This window comes from Pholcus phalangioides, unplaced genomic scaffold, assembly GCF_987345545.1.
Source record: "Pholcus phalangioides strain wild (caught in Gottingen) unplaced genomic scaffold, Ppha-v1.0 ptg000015l_1, whole genome shotgun sequence".
Classification (NCBI taxonomy): domain Eukaryota; kingdom Metazoa; phylum Arthropoda; class Arachnida; order Araneae; family Pholcidae; genus Pholcus; species Pholcus phalangioides.
Window position 1 is genome coordinate 43,291,191 of NW_028301608.1, and position 24,838 is coordinate 43,316,028.

Consider the following 24,838-nt stretch of genomic DNA (forward strand, 5'->3'; position numbering starts at 1 on the left):
GTATTATAATAATATCATATGGATTCACAAATAAAAATTGCGTCTTTATATTTACTTAGGTTCATTATACCTCATCAAAGCAAATGCGGGAAATTACGATCCTAAATACGGGACACCACTAATTTGCAGCCCAAAAATGAAATTTACGACAAATTCGATAATTACTGCAAATAGGGGTGAAGGGTACGGAAATAAAAGGCTGCTACAAACCGCAGTGAACAAAAATTTGACAAGAAGACTTCTAATGACCCGAAAGACAATAACCCGGGTCAAAGACATTCTAATGACCCGATTACTATAAAATAAGCGACATCGCAGTCTTTAAAAACTTTGCCATAAGTCAGCAAAATTCCGAATTGTAGTTAAAATTGCTACAAAATTGAATGAAAAAAAATTTAATTTGACAATGCAAGATGAATGTAGTTAAAATGTTGTATTTATAGCCAAAATTATCATAAGTTATAAAAACGTTGTTTACTAACGATTTTAGTGAACATCATAAACTTAAATAAACATCATTAAAATAAACGGGACAAATGTATAAAAGGAAATTCAGAACCACTAAAAATACAGAAATGCCCCGTAATACGGGACGCAATCGGTCCGTCGCATTATTTCAAGCATTTTACTGGTCCTTGGGTTCAGAAAGGTTGAGAAAAGCTGAACTAATCAAACACTGAATATCAATTACAATATGCTTGAGAAATATACATGTCTTTTCAGCATGTTTCCAAAACTGCACAACAGTTCATCATGTAATAACGTTGAAATGAAATTGTAAACATTAATTAAAAACGATCTTCAAAATCCGGAAGGAATTAGCATCTTTTGCCAGGAAGCGGTCCTTTCTGGAAATCTGGCCAAACCTCTATCTCCTTCTCAAGCGCGTCTCCTGGGCATATTGTGCAACTACCATCTCTGTGCCCATGAACCTTTCCATCTGGTGAAACAATTTTCTGAAAGATAGCATCAAAGCGTAGAAATTATGTACATAAATAGAATGATGAGGGTCACTTCCTTGAGTCATTATAAAATACAGTGAAACCTCGACATAACGATACTCTGCAGACCAAGAAGAAATATCCCTGTATAGGGATTACCATTATCTCGAGTGGCGATAGTTCAGCATTAAAGTATGAATGAACGCCAGAACTTTGCCACTGGACTTATCCCGTTGCTGTGATCTCTTCCAGCCCAGAGTCCGGAACATTTTATTTTGTGTGGGAAAAAAAAAAGATAACATACGAGATTTTTACAGCATGTTTTCCCCGGACACTTGGGTAATGTTGCGATTTTCAAATTTTGTGGTGATTACAGAAGAGATGGGGTTGGGAGTTGGAGAAAAGTTCGGGGTTTCGTTAAGACGGATGAATGTACACATATTAGGATGGAGGTATATTTTAAAAGCAATTGGAGGGGGCCACAACCATCTCATCAGTTATCTTACACTTGCCATATTTATATACACAGGACATAAAAAAAAACAAACGAAAAATGAGAATCTTAATTGTGAAATACAAAATGCATGAACATTAAAGTACAGGCATCTCCTCATAAGCTTTAAGGGCCGTTCAAGTATTACGTAAGCAAATTTTTAGCCATTTTTGACCCCCCCCCCCCTGTCAGCAAAATTTCGTCATCAGCTCTGCCCCTCTGAATCCAAACTCATATTTTCATAAAGGGTGGTTGATGACGTAAGCATTATCCAAACCCCCCCCCCGTCATCAAAAGTCAGCAAATCGGAAACCCCCCCCCATCGATGATTATGTAATACTTGAACGGCCCCTTAAGAAATGTCGTTGTAGAGCGATTTATCGTTACCTATCGAGTATCGTTGTAGTGAGGTTGCAATGTAATAGCAAAATATATGTGAAATTGTAACCGAATGGTCGGACCTTTGAACTGTATTTTGAAAAAAATTTAAATTGATCTGGACCGGACTAAAAGGGGGGGGGCAGGGGACGATTTCCCCAAGCGGAAAAATTTAGGGGGCCTTTTCCTCAAGTGCAATATTCGCTTAGATATTATAATCCGAAAATCTTTGAAAATGAAAGAAAAGAATCGGATAAACTGTCGGTTTATCCATCCGAACGGCAATCTCGTTCCACGCTTCATATGATGATGATGTTCTTTCCCTCATTTTCAGCGATTTTCAGATTCAGATATCTCAGCCAATATTGAATTTAGAAACGTAGAATTTTTTTTTTGCCCTCAGGAGAGACAGTGCAATAACTTTGTAACTGGGTTTTTTACGACTGGATGACCAAGTAAAAAGTTTTTTTTTAAATTTCAATTACTCTACAGCCTCTTGCAATATGAATGACGATCTGAATCTACACGCTATTTGAATACTTTTTCCAATTGTAAGTGTGTTTCTAGGACCAACGGTTCGGTAGTTATTCCAGGACCCCTACCGTCACCACAGTGGAGGTCAGCTGAAGTCGGTTTTCTGTGGTTTGCAACTTGAAGGCGCAAATGTGAGCCTATCTTCTCCGAGAAAAAGTCTCGCCACAGAGAGCAACAGGCCTCTACAACGATACAATTATTCAATCATTACATTTCGCTCGTAGTTAAAAAAAAACTGATGGCAGATGGCGGCACTACACATATATAACAAGCATTACACAGAAACAAACTTCACTACACGTATACGCACATTCCATCATGTACCAGTTCATTAGAAGTTCGGCAGTGGAATGCGGGCGAGGTGCATGTGTGGTTTAGTAGTAGTTATTCCAGGATAAAGGAATTTCCTACGCACCCTGTATGTTTAGATGCGTAAAAAACATGCACTGATTTCTATCAAAGACAGGCCTTACCAATTTTTTGCTGCATGATACCATCTTCTTCGCGGAGTTGAGCATAATGTCCGAAGGAGTTACGTTCTGGAAACTTCCAAGAAGGGCTATACCTATTGAAATGCGGTTGAAGCCATAAACCTGAGCTCCTACTTGATCCCATCCTCGACCCTCGTAAATTCTACCGTCACCACCGATCAGAAAATTGTAGCCGATGTCTCCCCATTCTATTCAATAGAAGAAAAAAAAAGATGCATGATGAGTTAGAATCATGAGTTGTAAATGCATGTGATTTATGAAAAATTCACGGACAACAATTCACAATGACGCAATTCACCGATGAACAATTCACTGACAACAGTTAGTCACCAGTGAATGGGTGACCGAGTGATTGAGCGAGAGGGAGAGTGAATGTGAGTGAGTGAGTGACCAAATGAGTTGGTGAACGAGCTAGCGAATAAGCTAGTGAACCATTGAGCGAGTGATTGAGTGAGTGGGTGAGTTACTAAGTCTGTGGATGAGTGAGCTAGTGAGTGAGTGAGTGGGTGGGTGAGCTGTCGAGTAAGTGAGCGATTGAGTGAGTGACCGTATGAGTGGCTCACTCACTTGCTCTCACCTGCTCACTAACTTGTTCATCTTCGCTCACTCACTCGCTCATTTGCTTACTCACTTGCTTATTTTCACGCTTGCTGCTGACTAACTTGACTACTCCCTGATTATTCACTTGCTTGCTTACTCAAATGAATTATTTGTCGATGAATTTTCATAGCGGTCAGTCGGTGAATTGCGTGGAGGTGAATTTTCCGCACTTGTTAACTTTATTAAATTACGTATATGACATAAAATACTCTTGCATCTTAGGAAAAGAACTTATCGTTAACTATAACTGGCATACAGTAAAGCCGCCCCCCCCCCCTAACGGTCATCCTCTTTTATTGTCAAATATTTATTTTCCTTGTATAATAAAAGTATGGATTTCAAACCTCCGATCAACGGTCTTCCCTCTTATAAGGACAAATTTCTTTGTCCCGCAGCTTCGTCCGCAAAAGAAACCTTACAGCCTCCATTCTCAGAAGAAAAAAAACTTATTCTCAGGGTGGTGAGCTTTGAAGGTGATCCTGAAAATGCGAACCGATCCCCCATTTGAAAAAAAAGTCTCTCTGTGCAGATCACACACAAACTCAATCAGGCCTACAGCCATCAAAATTTACGCATAGTACAACAGGCAAAATAACCTGCGAAGTTGTTGCTTCCGAACTCGCAAGACAGATGGCATCATTTTTTAAATAAATAGAAGGCGTTCCTCAGGAACAAACTACACGTTAGATACGAAAGACTTAACACGGCGTATTCTGGCATGCCTCAAGTCGTTAGAAGTTCGTCAGAAGAATACTGGAGAAACCGCGAGACACCCAGGCTCTGTCGCAAAAAGCAACGTAAGCACTTCGCACCCCCCGGGGGGGGGGGGAAACAGGGCATCTCCGGTAAAACCAAAATTTATTGATACGTCAAATATTACATATAGTGCAAGGAAATCAAAAATTATGTAAATCGAAGAATCAAATTAATCAAGTTGAAGTCAAAGTGCAACGCACGCACGGATAATAAATAATCATGGAAAGTTGTATAAAATCGTATCGCAAAAGGCGCAATCAGAAATTTGATTGATCAAGGATTGTATCATATGACAAGAAGGGCAGAGCACCTCATTGCACTCCGGCAGTTCAATACAGTCAGTCTAATTTCTCCGAGACGTCATTAATTAGGTTTGGGATTCATCCTGCTCCTCGCTCGCAAACAGTGCCACCAGTGCACTGTCAGGGTGAAGACGCGGCGATCTCCTCGTCAGAAGAATACTAACGAGGTGCATGTGAGGTTTAATAGTAGTAGCACTTCTTAACCCCCCCCCCCCCCAAGAACCCATTAGAGTCGAAATTTCGCAACACCCATGGTCTCTATTACCTACGAGAAGGTAAGATCACCTACTTTGATACCCCATCCTAATACTCCCCATAGATGTCCCCATCCATCGCATAAGCGGGTACAGGTTCCACGGGTGTATATATAGTGAAAGGACGGGGCGAAATTCTACCTACGCCCTTCCACCTATGTTAATAACAAATTTTTTTCTCTAAACAGGGTGACCGATCGCCCCCTTTCACCTTCCCCCCGGTTTGCCTATCATCCATCGAACGTTGAATTAGGTAATTATGTAAAATGTTCTCTCTCAGATACAGAACATGAAAGATATAGAGAGAGAACTCAGAACATGAAAATTATTTATTTAGAATTTTTTTTTCTCCAAATGAAAAGTTCAATTTATGCACTTACGATTGTCATCCATATGATAGCGCTGAATACTGCGCACAGTGGCGGAGCATTCCTCCGTTCCATTGCATTCAGGCCCTGCCGTGTGATGTATGAAGATATGATGCAGAGGAAGCGAAGGGAAAGACTCGTTCCACGTGGGGACTGTCGCTCCCCATTCTGACCTGGACACTATTTCGCAGCTCTGACCATCTACAGAGGAAATAAAATAAACATACTCACAAAGTTTTATGTTTTAACCCTCACGGTGGCAATGACGAGATATCTCGCCTAAGGTTGATGCCAGCAATAATGAAATATCTCGCTTCCTTAAAAACCTCTTATTTCTGCAATGACTAATCCAGCTACTGCGTTATAGTTGTTTTTACAATCGAACATATTTTTCCTTCCCCCCCCCCCCCCCCAACGAACTGCTACTACCAAACCACACATGCACTTCCTCCATATTCCTCTGCGGAACTTCTAACGAATTGGTACATGTTGGAAGGTGCAGGGTTCGTCTACCACCGTGGAGGTTGCCTCAACTCCCAGGTTCGAACTGGGGGAAGAATATCATCACCACACCATCAACCATTTTCTATCCACTGCCGGGTGGAAGGTATCCTCTAATTTTTTTTATTTTACTTTGTCTGGTGTTTTTGCCATCGAGTTGAATTCAGCCACTTTTCGAATCTCATCGATCCATCTTGCGTTTGGACGCCTTCCCGGACGTTTAACACCACTGGGATACCAACACAGAATACTTGTGGTCCATCTGTTGTCCTGTCTTCTTGCAATGTGTCCAGCCCATTTCCATTTTAAACGTTTAATTCTTTCCATGATATCAAATACCTTTGTGTGGTTCCTTATCCAAGTGATTCGTTTTCTGTCTCTTCTTATGATGCCTAATACACATCTTTCCATGCTCCTTTGTGTTGTCTGTAGCCTTTGTATCGTCTTGCTTGTGATGGTCTATGTTTCAGTTCTATAAGTCACTGCTGGAAGCACACACTGATTAAACATTGTTCTTTTTTTTGGGGGGGGGGGCATATGTATATAACAAGATATTTTTTCCTAACGAGCTTAAGGTGATCGCCGCTAGATGGCACCTTCATTTCCAACCCAAAACGTTAATGGCAATAAATTGCAGTATAATGACATGGCCGAAGTTGGTGTTTGATGACGTAGCCACCGTCGCCTCAGTGTTGGTCGGCTGAAGTTGGTTTTCTGCGGTTCCCAACTTCGAGACGCGAATGCGAGCCGATCTCTCCGTTAAAAAGTCTCGTCGCAGAGAGAGAGCAACAGGGCCTCTACAACGTTATAATCATTCATTCATTACACTTCACTCACTATGAGTTGAGAAAAAAAAGCATAGTTTTGAAAAATTGATTACAGATGGCAGCACTACACATAACAAGCATCACATAGAAATAAACTTCACGGAAAGTTCACTATACACACACACACACACACACACACACACACACACACACACACACACACACACACATTCCAACATGTACCAATTCTTTGGAAGTTCCGCAGAGGAATATGGACAAGGTGCATGTCTGGTTTAGTAGAAGTAGGAGGACAAGTCCCCCGAAATTTCCGCATAAAGCTTATCCTACATGTTTTTCCTTTCGATATAATCATAACCGTTTTTGACAGAACGATGGGGGGGGGGTCGTTATAACGAGCGTCAACTGTAACTGCACGTCATTTAAAACATTTTTGCAATTGAAAGTGTGTTTCTAAAGTCAACGGTTGCAGAACTACCTGCTGTGAAAACAATTTGGGACAGTCTCTAATGTTGACACATTGGGAAATGCCAAAAAAATATTTGAATATTTTTTGCTTTTTCCAAATCACAAAAAGTTTACTTAGCACTTATTTTTCAGTGAAGGTAGTTGTTATACGCGTTAAAAGAAGGCTGATATCACATTAAGATTCATAAAATTTGTTTTTGATAAACAAAACAACGAAAAGGCATTTTCGTCTTTTTCCGTTGTATACGTTACGATATTATTACGATACATTAAAAAGACAATTTCGTTGTATATATTACGGTAAATGTGATAAATCCGGTTATTATGCATAGTCTCCGAGCATTTTGGTAAGTTTGATGAATTTCCCTGCACTTATCACTTTTATCGGCGATTATGCATAATACCCAAGCGTCGTGTCGTTGGTAAACATGATAAATTAAACTATATAATAATTCATACATGTATTATATCATTATATCGGGGTCTGACTGTATCTATCATAATAAACACATAGTAGACTAATTTGGAGTTTTTTGGAGTTTTCACATTTATAAAATTCTCCAATTCGCCAAATTCGCTACTAGGGTATTACAAATACAAATACAAATACAACGCCACAACAGGCAAAATGCCCAACGAGGTGGCTGATAAAAAGATGCCCATAAAAATATGGTTGTCATATGTTTCAAAAATACAGCAACCCAAATAAAAATGCAATTAACACAAATTACAAACAATATATACACATGATAAAATATTATACAATGCCCATAAAGAATATTATGCATAAAGAGTATTATGCACAATCACAGATAAAGACGATAAATTCCAAGTATTTATCAAATTTATAAATGGCACTTGGTTATTATGCATAATCACCGGTAAAAGTGATGTTTTCAATATTTATGAAATTTACCAACAATGCTTGGGTATTATACATATTCACCGGTATAAAAGTAATAAATTTATCAAACTTGCCAAGCCAATTGGTCAGTACGCATAATAAGTGGTTATTATGCATAATAACCAATTTATAACATTTACCGTAACATACATATATATACACCACGAAATTAAATTAGTATGAACGAATTACAAGATTATCTTGTTGTATTTAAGTCACGAAATACTTTGTACACATTCTGTATATAACTCTATATAAGTCACGATAACGTTTACTTACTTACAGTACTATATATCCAGCTAAATACGATACAGCACAGAACTGAAGCCATTATTTTTTTTCGATACGGTAATGAAATTGACGCAGCATTCTCAATCGTCATACTACAGACCGCACTGGCACTGGACAGAAGGAAACTGAAATTCAACAATTCTTCCAAATCAAAATAAATATCGATAAGTGGTAAGCGGTGTTAATATCCATGGCATATACAGTACATATACCATACAGCAGCTAGCGTAAAGTAAGAAAATTGAGTGGAAACAAAAATCACACATTTTTGGCACAAAATGAATTTCATATTAATGGGCAAAGATGATATTCATTTATCTCAAATACAGCAATTACTTGAAATGAATTGCTCCTAATTCTTTTTGAAAACATTTTACGCATTTAGGACTACTAGATGTTACTGTTTTCTGTGTGTGGATGCTCTGCTAGTGAAATACGAATATTAATTATGTTTTTGCGCCTCTTTCATTCACTGAAATGGTGAATTATATAATAATATTCAGAATAATTATATGTATACGCGTTTGTTTTTTGCTTACCAGTGTTGTTAGTTTCAACTTCCTTACGTATTTCATCGAACATAAAGAGATAGAGCAAAAATTACAACATGCTGAATCCCATTCGCTTGGTTTCCGTTTTCCTGTTTACGTCAGAAATGTAAGAAGAAAAATAAAATTATGGGTATTTTTTGTTGTGTTTTCTTTTTACCACCCAATAGATTCGTGCGTATGCGTTTTCGGTTACAACACTGGAAAAATAGAGATTTTCATTTTTTTCTCTCCCAGTTGAACTAAAAAAACAAAAATACAATAAACGTCCGTTATAACGACAGTTCACGATCAGAGGGGAAAATTGCCGTTACAAATGATTTTTTTGTTATGACTTGCCGTTACAACGAAAGTGACTTTTCGCCATAAACGAATTCCAGTGTTTTGGGATGTAGAAACATGAATGGGGAAGCACAAACCAGATTTAATTTACCTTTCTTTTTTGTTTCATTTCGAACTACTTGTGATGAAATATGCATCGAGAGTTATCAGTTCATGCATAAAAACTGTTGATTTATAACAAAAATTGGACTTTGTGGAATGCAGCAGTTTCTGCAACTGAGGCATTCGTTGCACTGTATAAAAATGTCCAATAACATTTAACACTTTCACTGTGGAGTCTAATTTATTTTCCGAGTTTCTCCGGCAGATTTTTTTTTTAATAAGTAGGCTAATTTTAGTATATGAAACATTAGAGTTGAATTAGTATAATATTAAATATTTCAACCAAAAAAATCGCACGACGCCAATGTGTCGTCTTTCGCTGGTGGAATTAGGCTAGTTAAGCAAACCCGCAACACATGAGAAGGAAAGTTTCTCGCCCTATGAATGGTGGGGAGGTAATCAATGGGCCTTCTTGCCATGAGTGTTTAGGATAAAAATGGCATTATCTTGCAAACCGATTTCTTACCTGAGTGATGAAAGGAAAGGAGCAATGAACTAAGAAGGTGAAACAAATGGAAAAATTAGCACAGCCTAAGACCAGTGGCATATTTACAGGGGGTCTAACGACAAGTTGGCCGCATTAAATTTGAAAAGTGAGTGGCCAAAAAAATTAGCAGAATGGGAGAAGGGCGGAAAAATTTGCATAAACCCTCTGAATCCTAACTCATGTTTTCATAATGGGTGGTTGCTGACGTAAGCATTATCCAACCCCCCCCCCTTGGCATCAAAAGTCGGCAAATAGGAAACCCCCCCCCCCATCGATGATGACTAATACTTGAACGGCCCCTAAGGGATTAGGTCAGTGAGTGATCAAAAGAGTGACCTAGAGAGGTTGCAAGCACATGAGTAAGCAAATGAGTGACTTCGAGCGTGAGCAAACGTGAATGACTAAAAGAGTTACCTACGGAAGCGAGGGACCAGGTCAGTGAGTGACCCCAGAGCATGTGCAAGCATGTGAATGACAAAAACAGTGTGCAAGCACGTGAATGACTAAAAGAGTGATTTCGAGTGTGTGAGAGCATGGGAGTGACCAAAAGTGGGGATGACTTAGAGATACAGGTGTACTTGTTTCGGAAAATGGAGGGCTCGTAGACATGGCGTCACCCGCAGTGAAAGTGTTAAAGCAGAGAAAATTATTAAAAACCTGTTTTTTCCGAGTGTCCAGTTTTGTAAGATTCCAAGAAAAGAGAGAGAGAGAGAGAGAGAGCAAGTAGGGAAAGGATTTCTCAAGTGAAATAACAATGATATCAAGACCAGAGGTCGTGTCCCACCTGCTCAACCAACACACCTACAGATAAAATGATGTGTTTTCCCACCTCCCATATAGATGAAAAGAAGATAAGAAGATACAGTACGTGTGATCTTCTCATCTATGGGGATATATACTGACATGCCCGGGATTTATAAACACCTATGAATAGGGTGAAGAGTTTTAAGAAAATGCTACTCTTTTTCCAGTTCATTTTATGTATAAATAATTCTTAAAGGGAGAAAGGGAAACATGCTTTTCAAGAATTTCTGTCGTCGTTATAGCGAATATGTTCTGATTTTCATTCTAAATAATTCGCAATAAGCGATTTTTTTTTGTATCTTAAATAACATTAGGTCTTTGACAATCAATTGCGAATCACTTCCGTCTGGTAGTCCAGTGGTTAGCGAGCTAGCTTCTGTCTGCGTAGGTCTGTGATACCATTTCCAAATAAGTTTGAGAAATAATGGTATACTGTGGGAGAAAGATTCACCTCGCTTTGGAATAAAACGATACAAATACCATCACCTAATGGTAATACTACACAAATTAATCGATTAATCGGATCGCTTAGGTAGCGCTCGTAGTAGGACGAAGAGGTACGAGTAATAACATATAATTGTTTTCGTCGCTAGTCTGTATTATACACTCCCGTACCTCTTGGCCGCCCACTACGAGCGAGGCCTTAATCGATCAACAAATATTCGCAGTTAAGCTATTTGAGTTCAGAAAATTTTTAACGAAAAATAAGAATTTTCGGCACTTTATGGTATGAATAGAAAAGCATTTGGGACTCCTCGTACCGGTCATTATAACAAGCGTCAACTATAGGTTATGATGGCTTTTTTTTTAAGAATTTGAAATCCCAGTATTAAGAAGAAAACCGAAAAGCACATAGAGATGAATATTCATCTAGTTTTATAAGTTCATACTCAATACTAAATTATTTTACAGTCATCATTTAGAATATAATTTTACATAATAATAGGCTTTGGAATATATATTTCCACATAAAAGTATTCCTTTACATGAAATTATTATTCAATGCTTTTGAGAATGATAAAAAGATAATTTTTTCTGAAGGAAAAAAAAATTAATTTTTATTTCTCGCGAAAACGATTTCATAAATGTTAACATCAGCACTTGTAGCCGGGTAATTTGCCGCCCTTGAAACCGACCCAAGTCTTGATATAGCTGTACAAAAACTTTCCAGGGCAAGCAGTACAGGCAGCGTCTCTGTGGCCATGAATCTCTCGTTTCGAGCTGATGAAGCCCTAAGAATGAAAAGGAGGGGAAAAACATATATTTCAGTATAAATTATCATAAATCATCATTAAAATTGATCATGCCTATTTCATGTACGCGAACTAGCGTGTGATGTATTGATACGTATATAACGTTCATGGGCGGAGGTTCGATACCAAAGGTGGTATCGATTGAGTCAAATGCGGAGTCGATTGATTTAATGTATATTATCGTGCGCCCCCCCCCCAGACTTTCAAGTCTATCTCCGCCTATGACAACGTTTGATTAGAAATTTAAAACCCGTTATATGCGCCATCACACCTCTATCCTGAAATACGGGGTGTCTCGTGAATTCGTAAATAGTTTGAAAATACATAAAAACTGAAGGCATTGGCATATTTGAATCAGGGCTATGTAGTAAGGGCTGTTTCATCCCTTTGAATTCGCGCTTGCCGCCTTGGGTCAGTGGGCGTGGTATCTAAGCTATTACTACTTAACCGAACATGCTCCTCGTACACATTCCTCTACGGAATTCCTAATGAATTGATACATGCGGGAATGTGTGTACGTGTTTTGAACCTAACGTGAAGTTTGTTTCGGTTTTTAATGCTTGTTACGCGTAGTGCTGCATCTGCCATTAATTTTTTTTTTTACTATGAGTGAAATGCAGGGGTTGAATAATTGTACAGTTCTAGGCCTATTGCTCTCTGTGGCGAGGCTTTTTAACGAGGAGATCGGCTCACATTTGGGCCTTGAAGTTGGGAACCACAGAAAACCAACTTCAACTGACCACCACTGCGCGTCATGAAACAGCACGTATATAGTACTGATTTGAATGCGGTTTGCGAAAACGTTATTCTCACGAAGGGGTTTTTTTTTATACAGAAAAAATAGCTCGAATTTCTTTCGATAGAGGGGGCTGAACGAAATCAAATCACTCGAGATATGCAAATCAGCATCCTATAAAATGCAGGGTGTACGATTATAGCAGCTCATTTTTGAATTTCCCTATTGAAGTGGCACTTACATAACGTTTTCATTGTGATGTTAACAATCGTGTGGATAAAGTACTATGGTGAAGATGCTTTTGGAAGAGATCCACTTCCTACCCCGTACCATGAAAAACATCCTTTTTTCATGGTACGGGTAGCTAACCAAAACCCGCTCGTATTCATATTTCCTGACCTGGAACTACAGGCAAGTACTTAATAAATGGTTGATATGTACAGTACCTTTGTGAAGTGTACTGTTTTAAAAATATACTACAGAAAAAGGAAGTCCAAAGACACAAATATTATACATATTTCAAGATGATCTTTATAATGTCTAACTTAATATTGCAGGAAACAGAACGATCTCCCTTTTCAAAAGTCTCGCCACAGAGAGCAAAAGGGTTACACAGTGGTACAATTATTCAATCATTCACTTCACTCATAGTTGAAAAAAATAATGACAGATGGCAGCACTAGACATACAAGCATTCGACAGAAATGAACTTCGCGTTAGGTTCACAACACGTGCACGCACATTCCAGCATGCACCGATTCATTATAAATTCCGCGGAAGAATGTGGACGGGCTTCATGTGTGGTTTAGTAGTAGTAGTAGTGTTCGATATAGTAGTATTCAACGGACCCACGTGGGATCATTTTGTTTACTATTATTGCATATTGTGAAATTTTAATTTACTACTTCGATTGTTTATGATATGCAAATTATAAAAATCAAATCAACAGATTTTGGATTTCATGGGAGGAAGCGTGGAAATTGACCTTCGCTACGGGGAGTTCGTGGTGCCTTGACCTTCACTAAAGGGGTCCACTTCATAAAGAAAGTTGGGAAACACTGCAATACATTATAAATTACACATTTTTAATGTGTATTTTTAATTACACAAACTTAAGACGTAGGCTGAATTCTAACAAAAATTATTTAAACTTATTTCCACTGTTCGTAAATAAATTATTATACTAATGTGAAAAGATAATTTTAATTCCTTAATGTATTATTGTTTTTAAACTTGGCCAGATTATACGGAGGCAGGATAATCGCGAGACGGATAGTCGAGAATCCACTGTATGTAATATTAGTACAGTGAATTTAAAGAGTGAAAAAAAAACAGAAAAATGATGAGAATCGTGCCAGCCCCGGGCTGCAGCTACGTCGGCCCCATCCGTGGGGGTGGGCATGGAAGGAATTGAGCATGATGCATTATTTGTTTTCCCTGAGCAAGAAGTATTTTATCTCACCTTTTGAACACCACAGTTGATGAGACTCTTCGCTGCGTTCAACATCTGGACGCTTGGTGCTGTTTTCTCGTAGTTGCCAATGAAGGAAATGCCAATCGCTCTGGAATTGTAACCGTAGGTGTGAGCGCCAACTTTATTCCAACCTCGGCCCTCGTAAATTCTTCCATCACCACCGACTAAGAAGCTGTAGCCGATGTCTGCCCATTCTAATAAGAATTCATAAAAAAAGAGAGAGATGTTACATTTTTTTCACTCGCAAGTTTCGCATACAAGTTTATTCTATAGTTAGATTACTGAAAATTTAAAAGTCATTGCACACCACTAATATTTTTTCCTTATACATGTAAGCTTTTATTCATTTCTTGTTTCGCATGAAATTTATATAAGAAAACATAACATTATGAAAATAAATACCAAATAGAAATTTCCACGGGATCTCAAACAGTGATTATACACGTCAAGAGTGCACAACCTATTTGGTTCGCAAACCAGAAAACTTGTATACATAGGGTGACCATATGACCGTATTTTACGAGGCATTCCCGTAATTTTGTGTGTTCGTCCCAACTTAGTTATAAAATATCCCGTTCCCCCTCCTCTATTTTCAACAAGGCTTAGTTGAATTTTTGAAATCGAGAATTAAGATTATTTGTCATGATTTATAAATTATATTATGATAATTATCATTCTATCTGATAATTATCATTCTATCTGATAATTATCATTCTATCTGATAATTATCATTCTATCGCAATTATATATATAATTAATCTCATTATTTGCAGTAGCCCTCTATTTCCCGTCACTGGCGATTTTTCAGCAATTTTAGCGATAGTTGGCAACTTCACTTGCCTTTGACAACTTTTCCGGCTATAACTGACAACTCTACACACCTTTAACAATTTTGTTTTCGGCGGTAATTGATAACGCCCCGTATGGATTCCGATTTCCAATCCAAGCATTTTTTAAGAAGGAAATATGGTTGTGCTAGATATTTATCGTGTTGTGTGTATTGATAACTTTTTCTACCAGAACGCCTTTCGCAGGCCGGATTTAACGACTTGGCGGGCTACGTTTGGTTCGCGAAACGGAGGTCATGCACCCCTGCTATACGCACTAGATCAATGGTTTCCCTAAGTTTCGCGTGGAGCACTTGATGATAAAGATGTTCTACGCAACTCAAACAAATATCTAAATATATATTCAAATATTTCTACCAGAACGCCTTTCGCAGGCCGGATTTAACGACTTGGCGGGCTACGTTTGGTTCGCGAAACGGAGGTCATGCACCCCTGCTATACGCACTAGATCAATGGTTTCCCTAAGTTTCGCGTGGAGCACTTGATGATAAAGATGTTCTACGCAACTCAAACAAATATCTAAATATATATTCAAATATTTCTACCAGAACGCCTTTCGCAGGCCGGATTTAACGACTTGGCGGGCTACGTTTGGTTCGCGAAACGGAGGTCATGCACCCCTGCTATACGCACTAGATCAATGGTTTCCCTAAGTTTCGCGTGGAGCACTTGATGATAAAGATGTTCTACGCAACTCAAACAAATATCTAAATATATATTCAAATATTTCTACCAGAACGCCTTTCGCAGGCCGGATTTAACGACTTGGCGGGCTACGTTTGGTTCGCGAAACGGAGGTCATGCACCCCTGCTATACGCACTAGATCAATGGTTTCCCTAAGTTTCGCGTGGAGCACTTGATGATAAAGATGTTCTACGCAACTCAAACAAATATCTAAATATATATTCAAAAAAATAAAATAATAATGATAATAATAACGTCCCTATTGTCATCTCAAAAGGGCAAAATAAAATAGGGCTTATGCACCACCTCCAATAATGATTATTGTCATAAATCATTGTGCCAAATCTTATCTTTGAACCATATAACCAAGCCTATACAATGAGATTCCCCACATGGCTCTCACAATTTGTGGGGGGGGGGGGGGTGTTGACATAAACACCCACAATTTGTGTAGTGGAGCCCGGAGACCCCACTATCATACTTACCGACTGTCATAATTTTTTGGGGCCCGCTTAAGATCCCAGTCTAGGGTCCCTACTACCTTAAGGATGTGGAGGCCATGGGTCCTCGTACTGTGCCTGGATGGGAGACTCAAGTGTTTAGATGGCTCTGGGTGTCCCGTGAAGTACAAGTAAATTCTGCAATCCAAGCATCCTCACTTTTAGTGGATAAAAATTCCCAAAAAAACCAATCAAGAGGTTTTATTATAACCATCACCACATAGAAGAAACCTCCCGTTCAAGAACTCTGACATATTCTTTAGCAGAAATGACCAGGATGCTAATCATTGTGAATCATAGGGTGTTCATAAGTCCAGAGAGCCTGGCTCTAGGTTGTGGGGGGGGGGGGGGGGGGAGCACCAAGATTCTCGTGGGAAAGGAAAAACTTTATATATTCCTGCATTAAAAATGCCCTCTAACTTTTTTCCCAGATAGTGGGCGCATTCCCTTTTATTTCACCTGCACAGACCTGTTGTTTCTCTACTCACAGAATTTTGATATATCGATATCTGCGCGATATAACGAAATAAAATGCTACTTTATACAATTTAGGGAATTTTCTCTGCTCAGCCAAAAACTCTATGTACGGGAAAGCATTCTCAGTCACTTTGTCCGTACTTTTGAAAACTTATTCACCATGAAAAAAAAGTGGTGTCTTTCTTTGTTACTTTTGTCCATAACCTATAAAAGTGTAAAAATAAAATTTCATCAGTAGAAAATGTGCCTTTTCTCTCTCTCTCTCTCTGGAAAATATTGGAAATAAGTGTGCGGTCTACAGTATATACGTATACTGTATATAAATTATATTGCATGTGTAAAACACCATTGAACCGGAACTACTGCTATCACCTATAAAATAAAAATACAACTTTTGTGATTCTTCGATTGAACTTGAGATGACCGGTTTTTGATTAATGCACCGCATAGAAAAAGTCAATATAACGTGATATTTATAAATACATACTTTTTGAGCAATAAAATTAATTGAATGGTCAAGTTTACTTTCAAATTTTAACAGTTGCTGTTTGTACACGGTAAATTGATATTACTAAAATGTGCAAAAGTGACATAGAGCCCATGATAAACGCGGCGATCAGCAATATTAATACATAGCAAAAAATTAACTTTCTGCTCAACTACATACACAATCGGCGAAGTGATGACGAAGAAGTTACTTCTGTCGGTACTTCGCACCAACGGTAACACAGATTCAAACACAGTTCGATTCGTTAGCAAAAAAGTTTAGCGCATATATTAATGTTAGTTTACCGTCCACAAATATTAACTGTTGAAGTTTTCAAGCAAACTTCACAATTTAATTGATATTATTGCTTAGAAAATATTTATCAATATCATAATTATAACCGGTCATCTCAGTCGAAGAATCACAACAGTTCTACTTTTTATTTGATAGGTGACAGCAGTAGTTCCAGTTCAGTGATGTTCGCCCCACCTAGCATCTTCCTTTGAAATTTCCGCAAAAGTAGAGGAAAAAATGACACCGGTTGTGGTTGCCCATAGCATTTAGCGGTTTATGTCCAACAAAGACTTTTTATTATATTTTACCTTAATTATCTGACCCTGCGTCAGGACTCAGTCACAGTGAGAAGCGCCCTAAAAAGTTCGTCAGAGCAGGGCAAAAAAAATTGTCGGGCAACAATGGTTCTAGGGCCTCTACAATGACTTTTGGAATGTTTACTTTTGTCACCGTTGCTCCCAAACAATGCGTTTCAGAACAAGTTTATCTTTTTTTAATGATATGTCACTTCTACAATGAAGCAAACTCGGGCAGCGATGGGTGTTATAGCTAGTAATATATATATATATATATTCAGGATGAATATACTCAATTCTCCCTTGCCGCATTTTACCGGTAAACTGTTTATTCTAGAGGCATACTTCCAATGAGGAAAAAGTATCCAAATAACGTATGGAACTCAGATACGTCATTCGGTTGCAAGAGGCTATATAGTTATCAAAATAGAAAAATAAAGCCAACTTTTTATATGAGCACCCTGTCTTCAAAATTCCAATTACAAACTTGTTGCAATTTATAAACCTCTTCTGAGGACAAAAAAAAATTCAAGTTTCTAAGTGCAATATTCGCAGGGATGTTTGAATTAAAAAAATCTAGGGAAAGTTAGGAAAAACTAACGGTCAACGCTTCTTTCCCTGATTTATGCCGTTCTTTCAATCTCCTGATTTTTTTAAAAAGCGCACCATCTCATTAAAACTCAAAATTGAGAGAAGCTTTGCGAGTATTAGTAACAAGAAACCTTTCTTTTTTGAAAGCTCTCCGGGTTCCGTGATTTCCGCATGTTTAGAATCTAAACATGCATCGGCGGTTCTTGCGCTTTTTTCCCTTCCCGCACTCCCTTGGATAATGCGGTTTTTTTTAATCTGTTGGAAAATTCGGTTTTCTTCTGTAATTAATTACATTAATTATCCATTAATTTATTTTCTACAAATTCTTTTACTTATTAATTAATGCGCTTTTCGGCTATGTCTTGCCGCTGTGGTGGTCGAGTGGTTATAGTGCCGGACTCGTGATGCGCGGATCCGGGTTCGAACCCCACAGTGGTGGTCGGCTGAAGTTGGTTTTCTGTGGTTCCCAACTTCAAGGCGCAAATGCGAGCCGATCTGCCCGTTAAAAAGTCTCGCCACAGAGAGCAACAGTCCTACAACGGTAAATCATTCAACCATAACACTTCACTCATAGTTAGTAAAACTGGGGGCAGATGACAGCACTACACATAACAAGCATTACACAGAAACAAACTATACGTCAGGTTGCACTACACGCACATTCCCGCATTTACCGATTCGTTGGGGGGGTTCCGCGTGGGGTGTAGCAGTAGTAGGTAGGGGCTCGGGGGATCCATGATGTTCTTAAGTCAGCCACCTCGTTGGGCAATTTGCCTGTTGTGTCGTTGTATTTGTATTTGTACTAATTTTGGATTTATTCTTTTTTTAATTTATTCAAAAACAAAACTTAAAAAAATTACTATTTTTTAACATTTGGAAAAAAAGAATCAGCGAAAGTTCTTCACTTTGAAAGATTTATCACTCCTTTCTTCAAAAATGTTATGTTCTGATCATACCCCTCCCCGACTCAAGCCGATCCATAGGATCCTATACTAAACTCACAGCTTCTACCACCCCTGGACTTTTCCATCGCCCCCTTCCCGGGGGTGACATTTCCCCCTTTGGGAGAAACACTGCTTTAGAAAATATTTTTATAATTCCACCAAGTAGAAAAAATATATTTTTATGATTGGAGCACCATTTCAGATCAATTCACACATCAAACTTAACATAATTTAATACAAGCCTCTTAATTCAAATCTTACTTTTTCCATCAATGTGAAAATTCTGTATCTGTTTCACAACTTTCGAGCATTGGTCAACATTAGTGCAGGTCGCTCCAGCTGTGTGGTGGATAAATACGTGACTTACTGGCGTCGTCATCGACTGTGATGTCTGTGGAGATCGAGCCCCCCATTGCGTTCTGCTAATGATCTGCGGGCATCCTGCAATTACACGGCACGAATATGGAGAACAAATCACAATAAAATGATTTTCAATAAAAAATAATTTTTCAGTTTTTATTTGTTCTTTTTTTTAATGCTCACCACATGAAACCTAGTTATTCACAGAATGAAAGTAATACTGACCTGAAACTGCCCCAATCAGTGCGAAGCAAAAAGAAATATATAGCATCATAGTCACTTTCAATCAACTTCACCTGTAACTGTCAAGAACATACAGCAGAGCGTGGCTATAGTTATTACCGTATTTTAACGTGTATAAGGAAACCCCCTGACTTTTTGGGCTTAAAATTTAGAAAAGAGTTGAAAAGATGTCTACAATACTATCCATGTATGCGAACCCTCCCCCCCCCCCTTATTTTTAACATCCAATTTTTAAAAATAAGGGGGTTTCCTTATACACGTTAAAATACGGTCATCAAATGAGGACTTAATTGCACTGTTCAGTTAATTTAGATCAATTATTTAGATGTCTAGATCTGTCTAGGACAGTATAATCAATCATATTTCAACTCCAGTAGAGTACGTTGTATGTAGATTGTTAAAAGAATCCATGCTCATACAAAATTCTCATAGTATTTTAAAATACAGTACACAGCAGCGGTTCCCAAATTTTTTGAAGCGCAACCTCCACCTTTTGACAATTGTATTGGGGACCCCGTCCTTTTCAACTCCAGTAAAAATGTAATCGATAGATGGAGCTGCACCAACTATTCATATGTGTATGTAACCAACGCTGCATTTCTTGAATTTTTTGAAAAACCATCATTCTCTCTGAGGAGGAGAGAGAGAGAGAGAGATCGTAATACTTCGGTGCTCGTGCTTGTACACCCATCTTTCCAAAAGTCTATCCTTTTATGAGTTTACAGATTTTTTCTCGAATTTCTAGAAAAATACCGAGTGAGTCGTTCTGAAATTTTGGTCATATATACCCTATATTAGTAGTCACAATTTCCAGCAAAAACTCAGTCACGAGTGCATTTAGAAAACCGACAAAAAATTAAATAAAAAAAAAAAAGTTTTTTATCAACCCTGCATCTATCTCTCTCTCAGAAAAAGCTGCAAATGGCTTGTAACTTTAACAAAGTATTTTACTGTATTTTTGTGCAATATTTCTGTGCAATTTCATGGAAATAGCACGTATATTCACGAAAATATACATTTTAAATGTGTTATATAAAAATTCCAATTTTCATAAAATGCGAAGTTTCCAATTAATTTTTGGGAAATTTACAGAAAACATGTCGCTATAACGTGAGCCATACTGTATAGAAATTCAAAATGTGACCAAATATTATTCAATGAGGTATGAGTATTTTCAGTAAATGATTATTAGTTGAGCATGCGCAAAAAATATAAATTTTATTTTTCATAATTTGATTTACTGCAACTCATAAAGAAACTCCAGCTGAACGTCGTGGAAATTCAGAACGATGTACGCAATATTATGAGCTGCAATTTCGAAACTTGTTGAAAGTAACTGAATAATAAGGGGTTTTTCCACAAATTCATGCACGATTATTTTCTGATATTTGAATATTTCGAGAATAAGACCACAGCATTATACTAATCAGGGAAAACGCATGTCTGATGTCATATAAGAGAAGTGTTTTAGCATAACACGCGTGTATGATGCCAAAATGAACAAACTGAAGTCAAAAATGAAATAACAGTAAATAATCGTTTTCTGATTTGTGGAAAATCATACATCATATATTTTGACATCATACGCGCGTTATGCAAACACACTTCTCTTACATAGCATCAGACAACGTAATGATATAGGATATGGAAGCAGAATGATTGTGTAGCTTCCTATCATCAAACTCAGCAACTACATCTTTTCGTCAAACCTGATAACTAGTGACTTTGCACATGAATAATAAGTATTAGGTTTTGTACGACTTAAGGTTTTTAGATTTGAAATGTATTTATTTTTATACGTTTGTGAAGAACATAAAATTCTTTTACAAGGACTTTTTCTCTCTTTTGCAAAGTGCTTCATTTCCCCGCCATTGGCGATTTTTGCAGCGATATTAGTAACAGTTGGCAACTTTGATTATTTTTTGCATCATATTTGTCATCACACTCAACCCTCGGTTTACGAAATTAATTCGTTCCTCAAGTCTGTTCGTGAATTGAACTGTTCGCAAACCGAAATAATTTTTCTCATAGGAATCAATGTAAAATATATTAATTCGTTCCTGGGACCTTGAAGATTTGCAGTGTCAATTTTTGCAACACTCCTTTACATTCAAGTGCATAACGTGTGGAAACCAATTGAAATCATCATACTGACACTGATAACACTTTCCCCTAGAGAGAAACAATCCCAATCTTACGAGATACCGGGCCTATACCAGGGCAGAGACGGAACTATATGCTAGTCTCATTAATTTCATCTATTATTCTCAGTGTTAAACTCATCAAAATTTCTGTCCGCAAAGCAATCTAGCCAAATTCGTGGTTCTGTATAGCACTTGTTGCTAAGCTTTATCGATAAGCGCTATGAGTAAAAAAGGACATTTTTCTGAAGTCAGTAAGTGTTGATTATTCATGTCAGAGATTATTGCAACAAATCTCTGAAAAATTTCTTTAATGTAAACCTTCTCAACGTTTGAAATGACATGCTGATTCATGGACTACATAGGAGGAGTCGTATTTGGAGAGAACTTGAATAAAAATCGCCACGTGTCCATAGACTTTTCAATTTTTTTATGGTTCCTTCGGAGCTTATTAGTTGCTTAATCTAATCTTTTTCTCGGCTTTCGTCAGTGATCAATTGAATGAATCAATTTCGCTGTCCGTAAACCGAATTGTGCGCAAACCGAGACGTTCGTTCAAGTGTTGACTGTAATTGGTAATGTCCTGTACTTTCCCTTATTTTTAGAGTCCCAAGTTTCTAAGTGCAATATTGATATAACTGAGAGATATTTGAATTGAAAAATTGGAAAAGAACAGCAAAAGCTAATGGACAGCGCTGCTCCTTCCGCTTATTTATGCTGTTCTTTCCCAACTTTTCTCAGATTTTTGAATCCAAATATCCCAGCGGAAATTGCACTTAGAAACGAGGAATTTATTTTGTTGGTCTCGAGAAAGGCAGGGAAACAACTTTCTAATATGGCTTTTGAAGATGTGTCCATATAAAAAATTATTTTTTCCATTTTAATAACGACACAACCCCCTTGCAATATGAATGACATATCTGAGGCTACACGTTATTTCGATTCTTTTTCGAATTGGAAATGCCTCCAGGATCAACGGTTCTCCAGTAAAATGTGGTCTAGGCACTTTCCCCACTACCCCACTGTATATGTCTATATGAAGTATCAAATTCAATACACACGCGATGTTAATTTTTCACTGGTTTCAATCTCAATTATTTAATCAGATTTTAGATAATTGGCATCAGCTGCTGACCCTTGATTCCAGTTAGGACGGTTAAAAAAGACGGTTCTACTAAAATTCGAAAACTAACCGAAATTTATGTATATTATATTACCGTGATAGACGGCAACTTCATTTCGTGCAGATGATAGAAACACATTGGCAAATCAGACTATAATATAAAACCTAAACATAATTTATAAAGGATTTTGGCCGTAATTTTTTGATGCAGGTCTTTCGTGATTCATAACAGTGTTCTTTCAGAATTTTTACATCTCCGCATGTTGAAAATAGTTAAATAATTTCACAGACCGGAGGAAATGAGAGGAAATAATTTGCTCACCGGCAAAAAAGGAAAATATAAATAAATAACTTTAACTTGCAGACACCGGTAAAAGATAAATAAATAGGAGGAATAATTTGCTTGAAACCCGAAATAGTGATAAGAGGGTCCTCGCTAAGTGTAGCCTCAGCTGATAACGTCTTCATCATACCTATGCCGATCCGAAAACATTAGTATGCTAAGCAAATAACTTCAATTAATAGGGTGTAATCCCACACCGGTAGAACAGCTGGTGGTCGGATGGAGTTCGTTTTCGATAGCTCCCAACTTCGAGGCGCGAATGCGAGCCGATCTTTCCTTTAAAAAGTCTCTTTCCAGAGAAAGCAACAGGTCTACAAATGGTACAAACACTTCACTCATAGCTTGAAAAATATATGGCAGTCACGCACAACATCACATACGCACCCAATTTGTCAGGTAGACATGCAGGCAAAACTCATTATTAGTAAAGCAATGGTGGCGCTGTGCGGTCGTGTGGGCGCATCGTCAGGACTCTCGTCCTGAGGATGAACCCCGTTGACGGCACAGTGGTAGTCGGCTGAAGTTGGTTTTTTGCGTTTTCTCAGCTTCGAGGTGCGAATGCAAGCCAGTCTATTATTTGAAAAAGTTTCTCCGCAGGGAGACTTACAACCCGATACTGACATAAAATGAAAATACAAGCATTTCCATTTTTACTTCAGAAAATGGAAGATAGGTGGCAGCCTGAACACTAAACAAGCGCAACTCAACAACATATATACGTTAGGGCCCACACATACACTCAGAACACACATTCCGGCATGTGCCGATTCGTTAGAAATTGCGCGAAGGAATTTCTGTGTACGAGGTGCATGTACGTTAAGTAGTAGTAAATTTCCTGATAGACCAAACATGGCCCAGGCTCTGTCCCATGGGGGGAATACAAGCACATTACCCCCGAAGGGTTGTATGTAAAAATGTTGTCTTGATCCGGACATGATTTCCTAATAGACCGCCGGATACCAGTCTTAGTGCTCAGTTGATAAAAAAGAAAGTAAAATCAAGTTATAAAAACGATAGGTAATGCAGGGCCGTAACTAGAGGGATGAGGGCTACTGCTCCGGGCGGCAAAATTTAGGGGGTGGCAGTTTTGGGTGGAAACAAAGAACATCGTTGTAAAATTATCGAATTTATAGTTGTGGGGACGGCAAAATAATGTTTGCCCCGGGCGGCAAAAATCTTAGTTACGGTCCTGGGTAAGGACCAAATAATTTACGGACCGCTAAAAAATAAATAAATAGGGGGAAAAAAATATTTGTCAGAGCGTCTAACGGCAAAAACAGAAATAAAGACACAGTGACTGCATGGATTGTGTGGCATTTTTGGCGGACCAGTGGTTGAAGAACACTGATTTTTTTAGAACCAGAGGAAAAAAAAGAGCATATCTACTCACCGTGAAAAGACATTGATGTCACACGCTTCCGAACGCCCGTTTCACAGGTATTCCTTGTATCAGTTAAAAAAAACTCGAGATGTCTTATCTGCCGCTATCAGTGCTTAATTTATGGCATCGACACCTGAACATCTGCTCCTTGAAACTGATATTTTGGTGACGTAACAACGTTGTAGAAAAATTAACCCTCAGCCTTGTGATACATGAAAATTAATTTTATAAACAACGGTGGCTGCCGTTGTCAAAGGTAAACAAACAAAACTAAACAGTTCAGTTTTCAGTTGTCGGCTGACGACAACGAATG

At 38.1% G+C, this 24,838-nt stretch overlaps 2 protein-coding genes across 6 annotated transcripts; both read right to left on the reverse strand.

Moving 5' to 3' along the window:
* Positions 1 to 418: 418 nt before the first annotated feature.
* On the reverse strand, positions 419 to 8,725 carry LOC149076065 (peptidoglycan-recognition protein SC2-like). 3 transcript variants are annotated; one of them, XM_089243589.1, is made up of 5 exons: positions 8,606 to 8,725; positions 8,055 to 8,191; positions 5,130 to 5,318; positions 2,820 to 3,025; positions 419 to 956 (listed from the first exon to the last, which is right to left on the reverse strand). In XM_089243589.1, the coding sequence occupies exons 2-5, from the start codon at positions 8,155 to 8,157 to the stop codon at positions 819 to 821; spliced, it is 636 nt and encodes a 211-aa protein (XP_089099715.1). In that variant the 5' UTR covers positions 8,158 to 8,191; positions 8,606 to 8,725; the 3' UTR covers positions 419 to 818. The 3 variants fall into 3 exon arrangements, with proteins under 3 accessions (XP_089099715.1, XP_089099713.1, XP_089099714.1); XM_089243587.1 differs by having other exon boundaries at positions 8,055 to 8,207; positions 8,606 to 8,714; XM_089243588.1 differs by having other exon boundaries at positions 8,055 to 8,170; positions 8,606 to 8,624.
* Positions 8,726 to 11,209: 2,484 nt separating this feature from the next.
* LOC149076066 (peptidoglycan-recognition protein 2-like) lies at positions 11,210 to 24,607 on the reverse strand. Of its 3 annotated transcripts, none has more exons than XM_089243590.1 (5): positions 24,535 to 24,607; positions 19,520 to 19,596; positions 19,196 to 19,375; positions 13,801 to 14,006; positions 11,210 to 11,581 (listed from the first exon to the last, which is right to left on the reverse strand). In XM_089243590.1, exons 2-5 carry the CDS (start codon positions 19,566 to 19,568, stop codon positions 11,444 to 11,446), a joined length of 573 nt encoding a protein of 190 aa, XP_089099716.1. In that variant the 5' UTR covers positions 19,569 to 19,596; positions 24,535 to 24,607; the 3' UTR covers positions 11,210 to 11,443. The 3 variants fall into 3 exon arrangements, with proteins under 3 accessions (XP_089099716.1, XP_089099717.1, XP_089099718.1); XM_089243591.1 differs by having other exon boundaries at positions 19,520 to 19,590; positions 24,535 to 24,574; XM_089243592.1 differs by lacking the exon at positions 19,520 to 19,596 and having other exon boundaries at positions 24,535 to 24,591.
* Between the last annotated feature and the right edge of the window lie 231 nt (positions 24,608 to 24,838).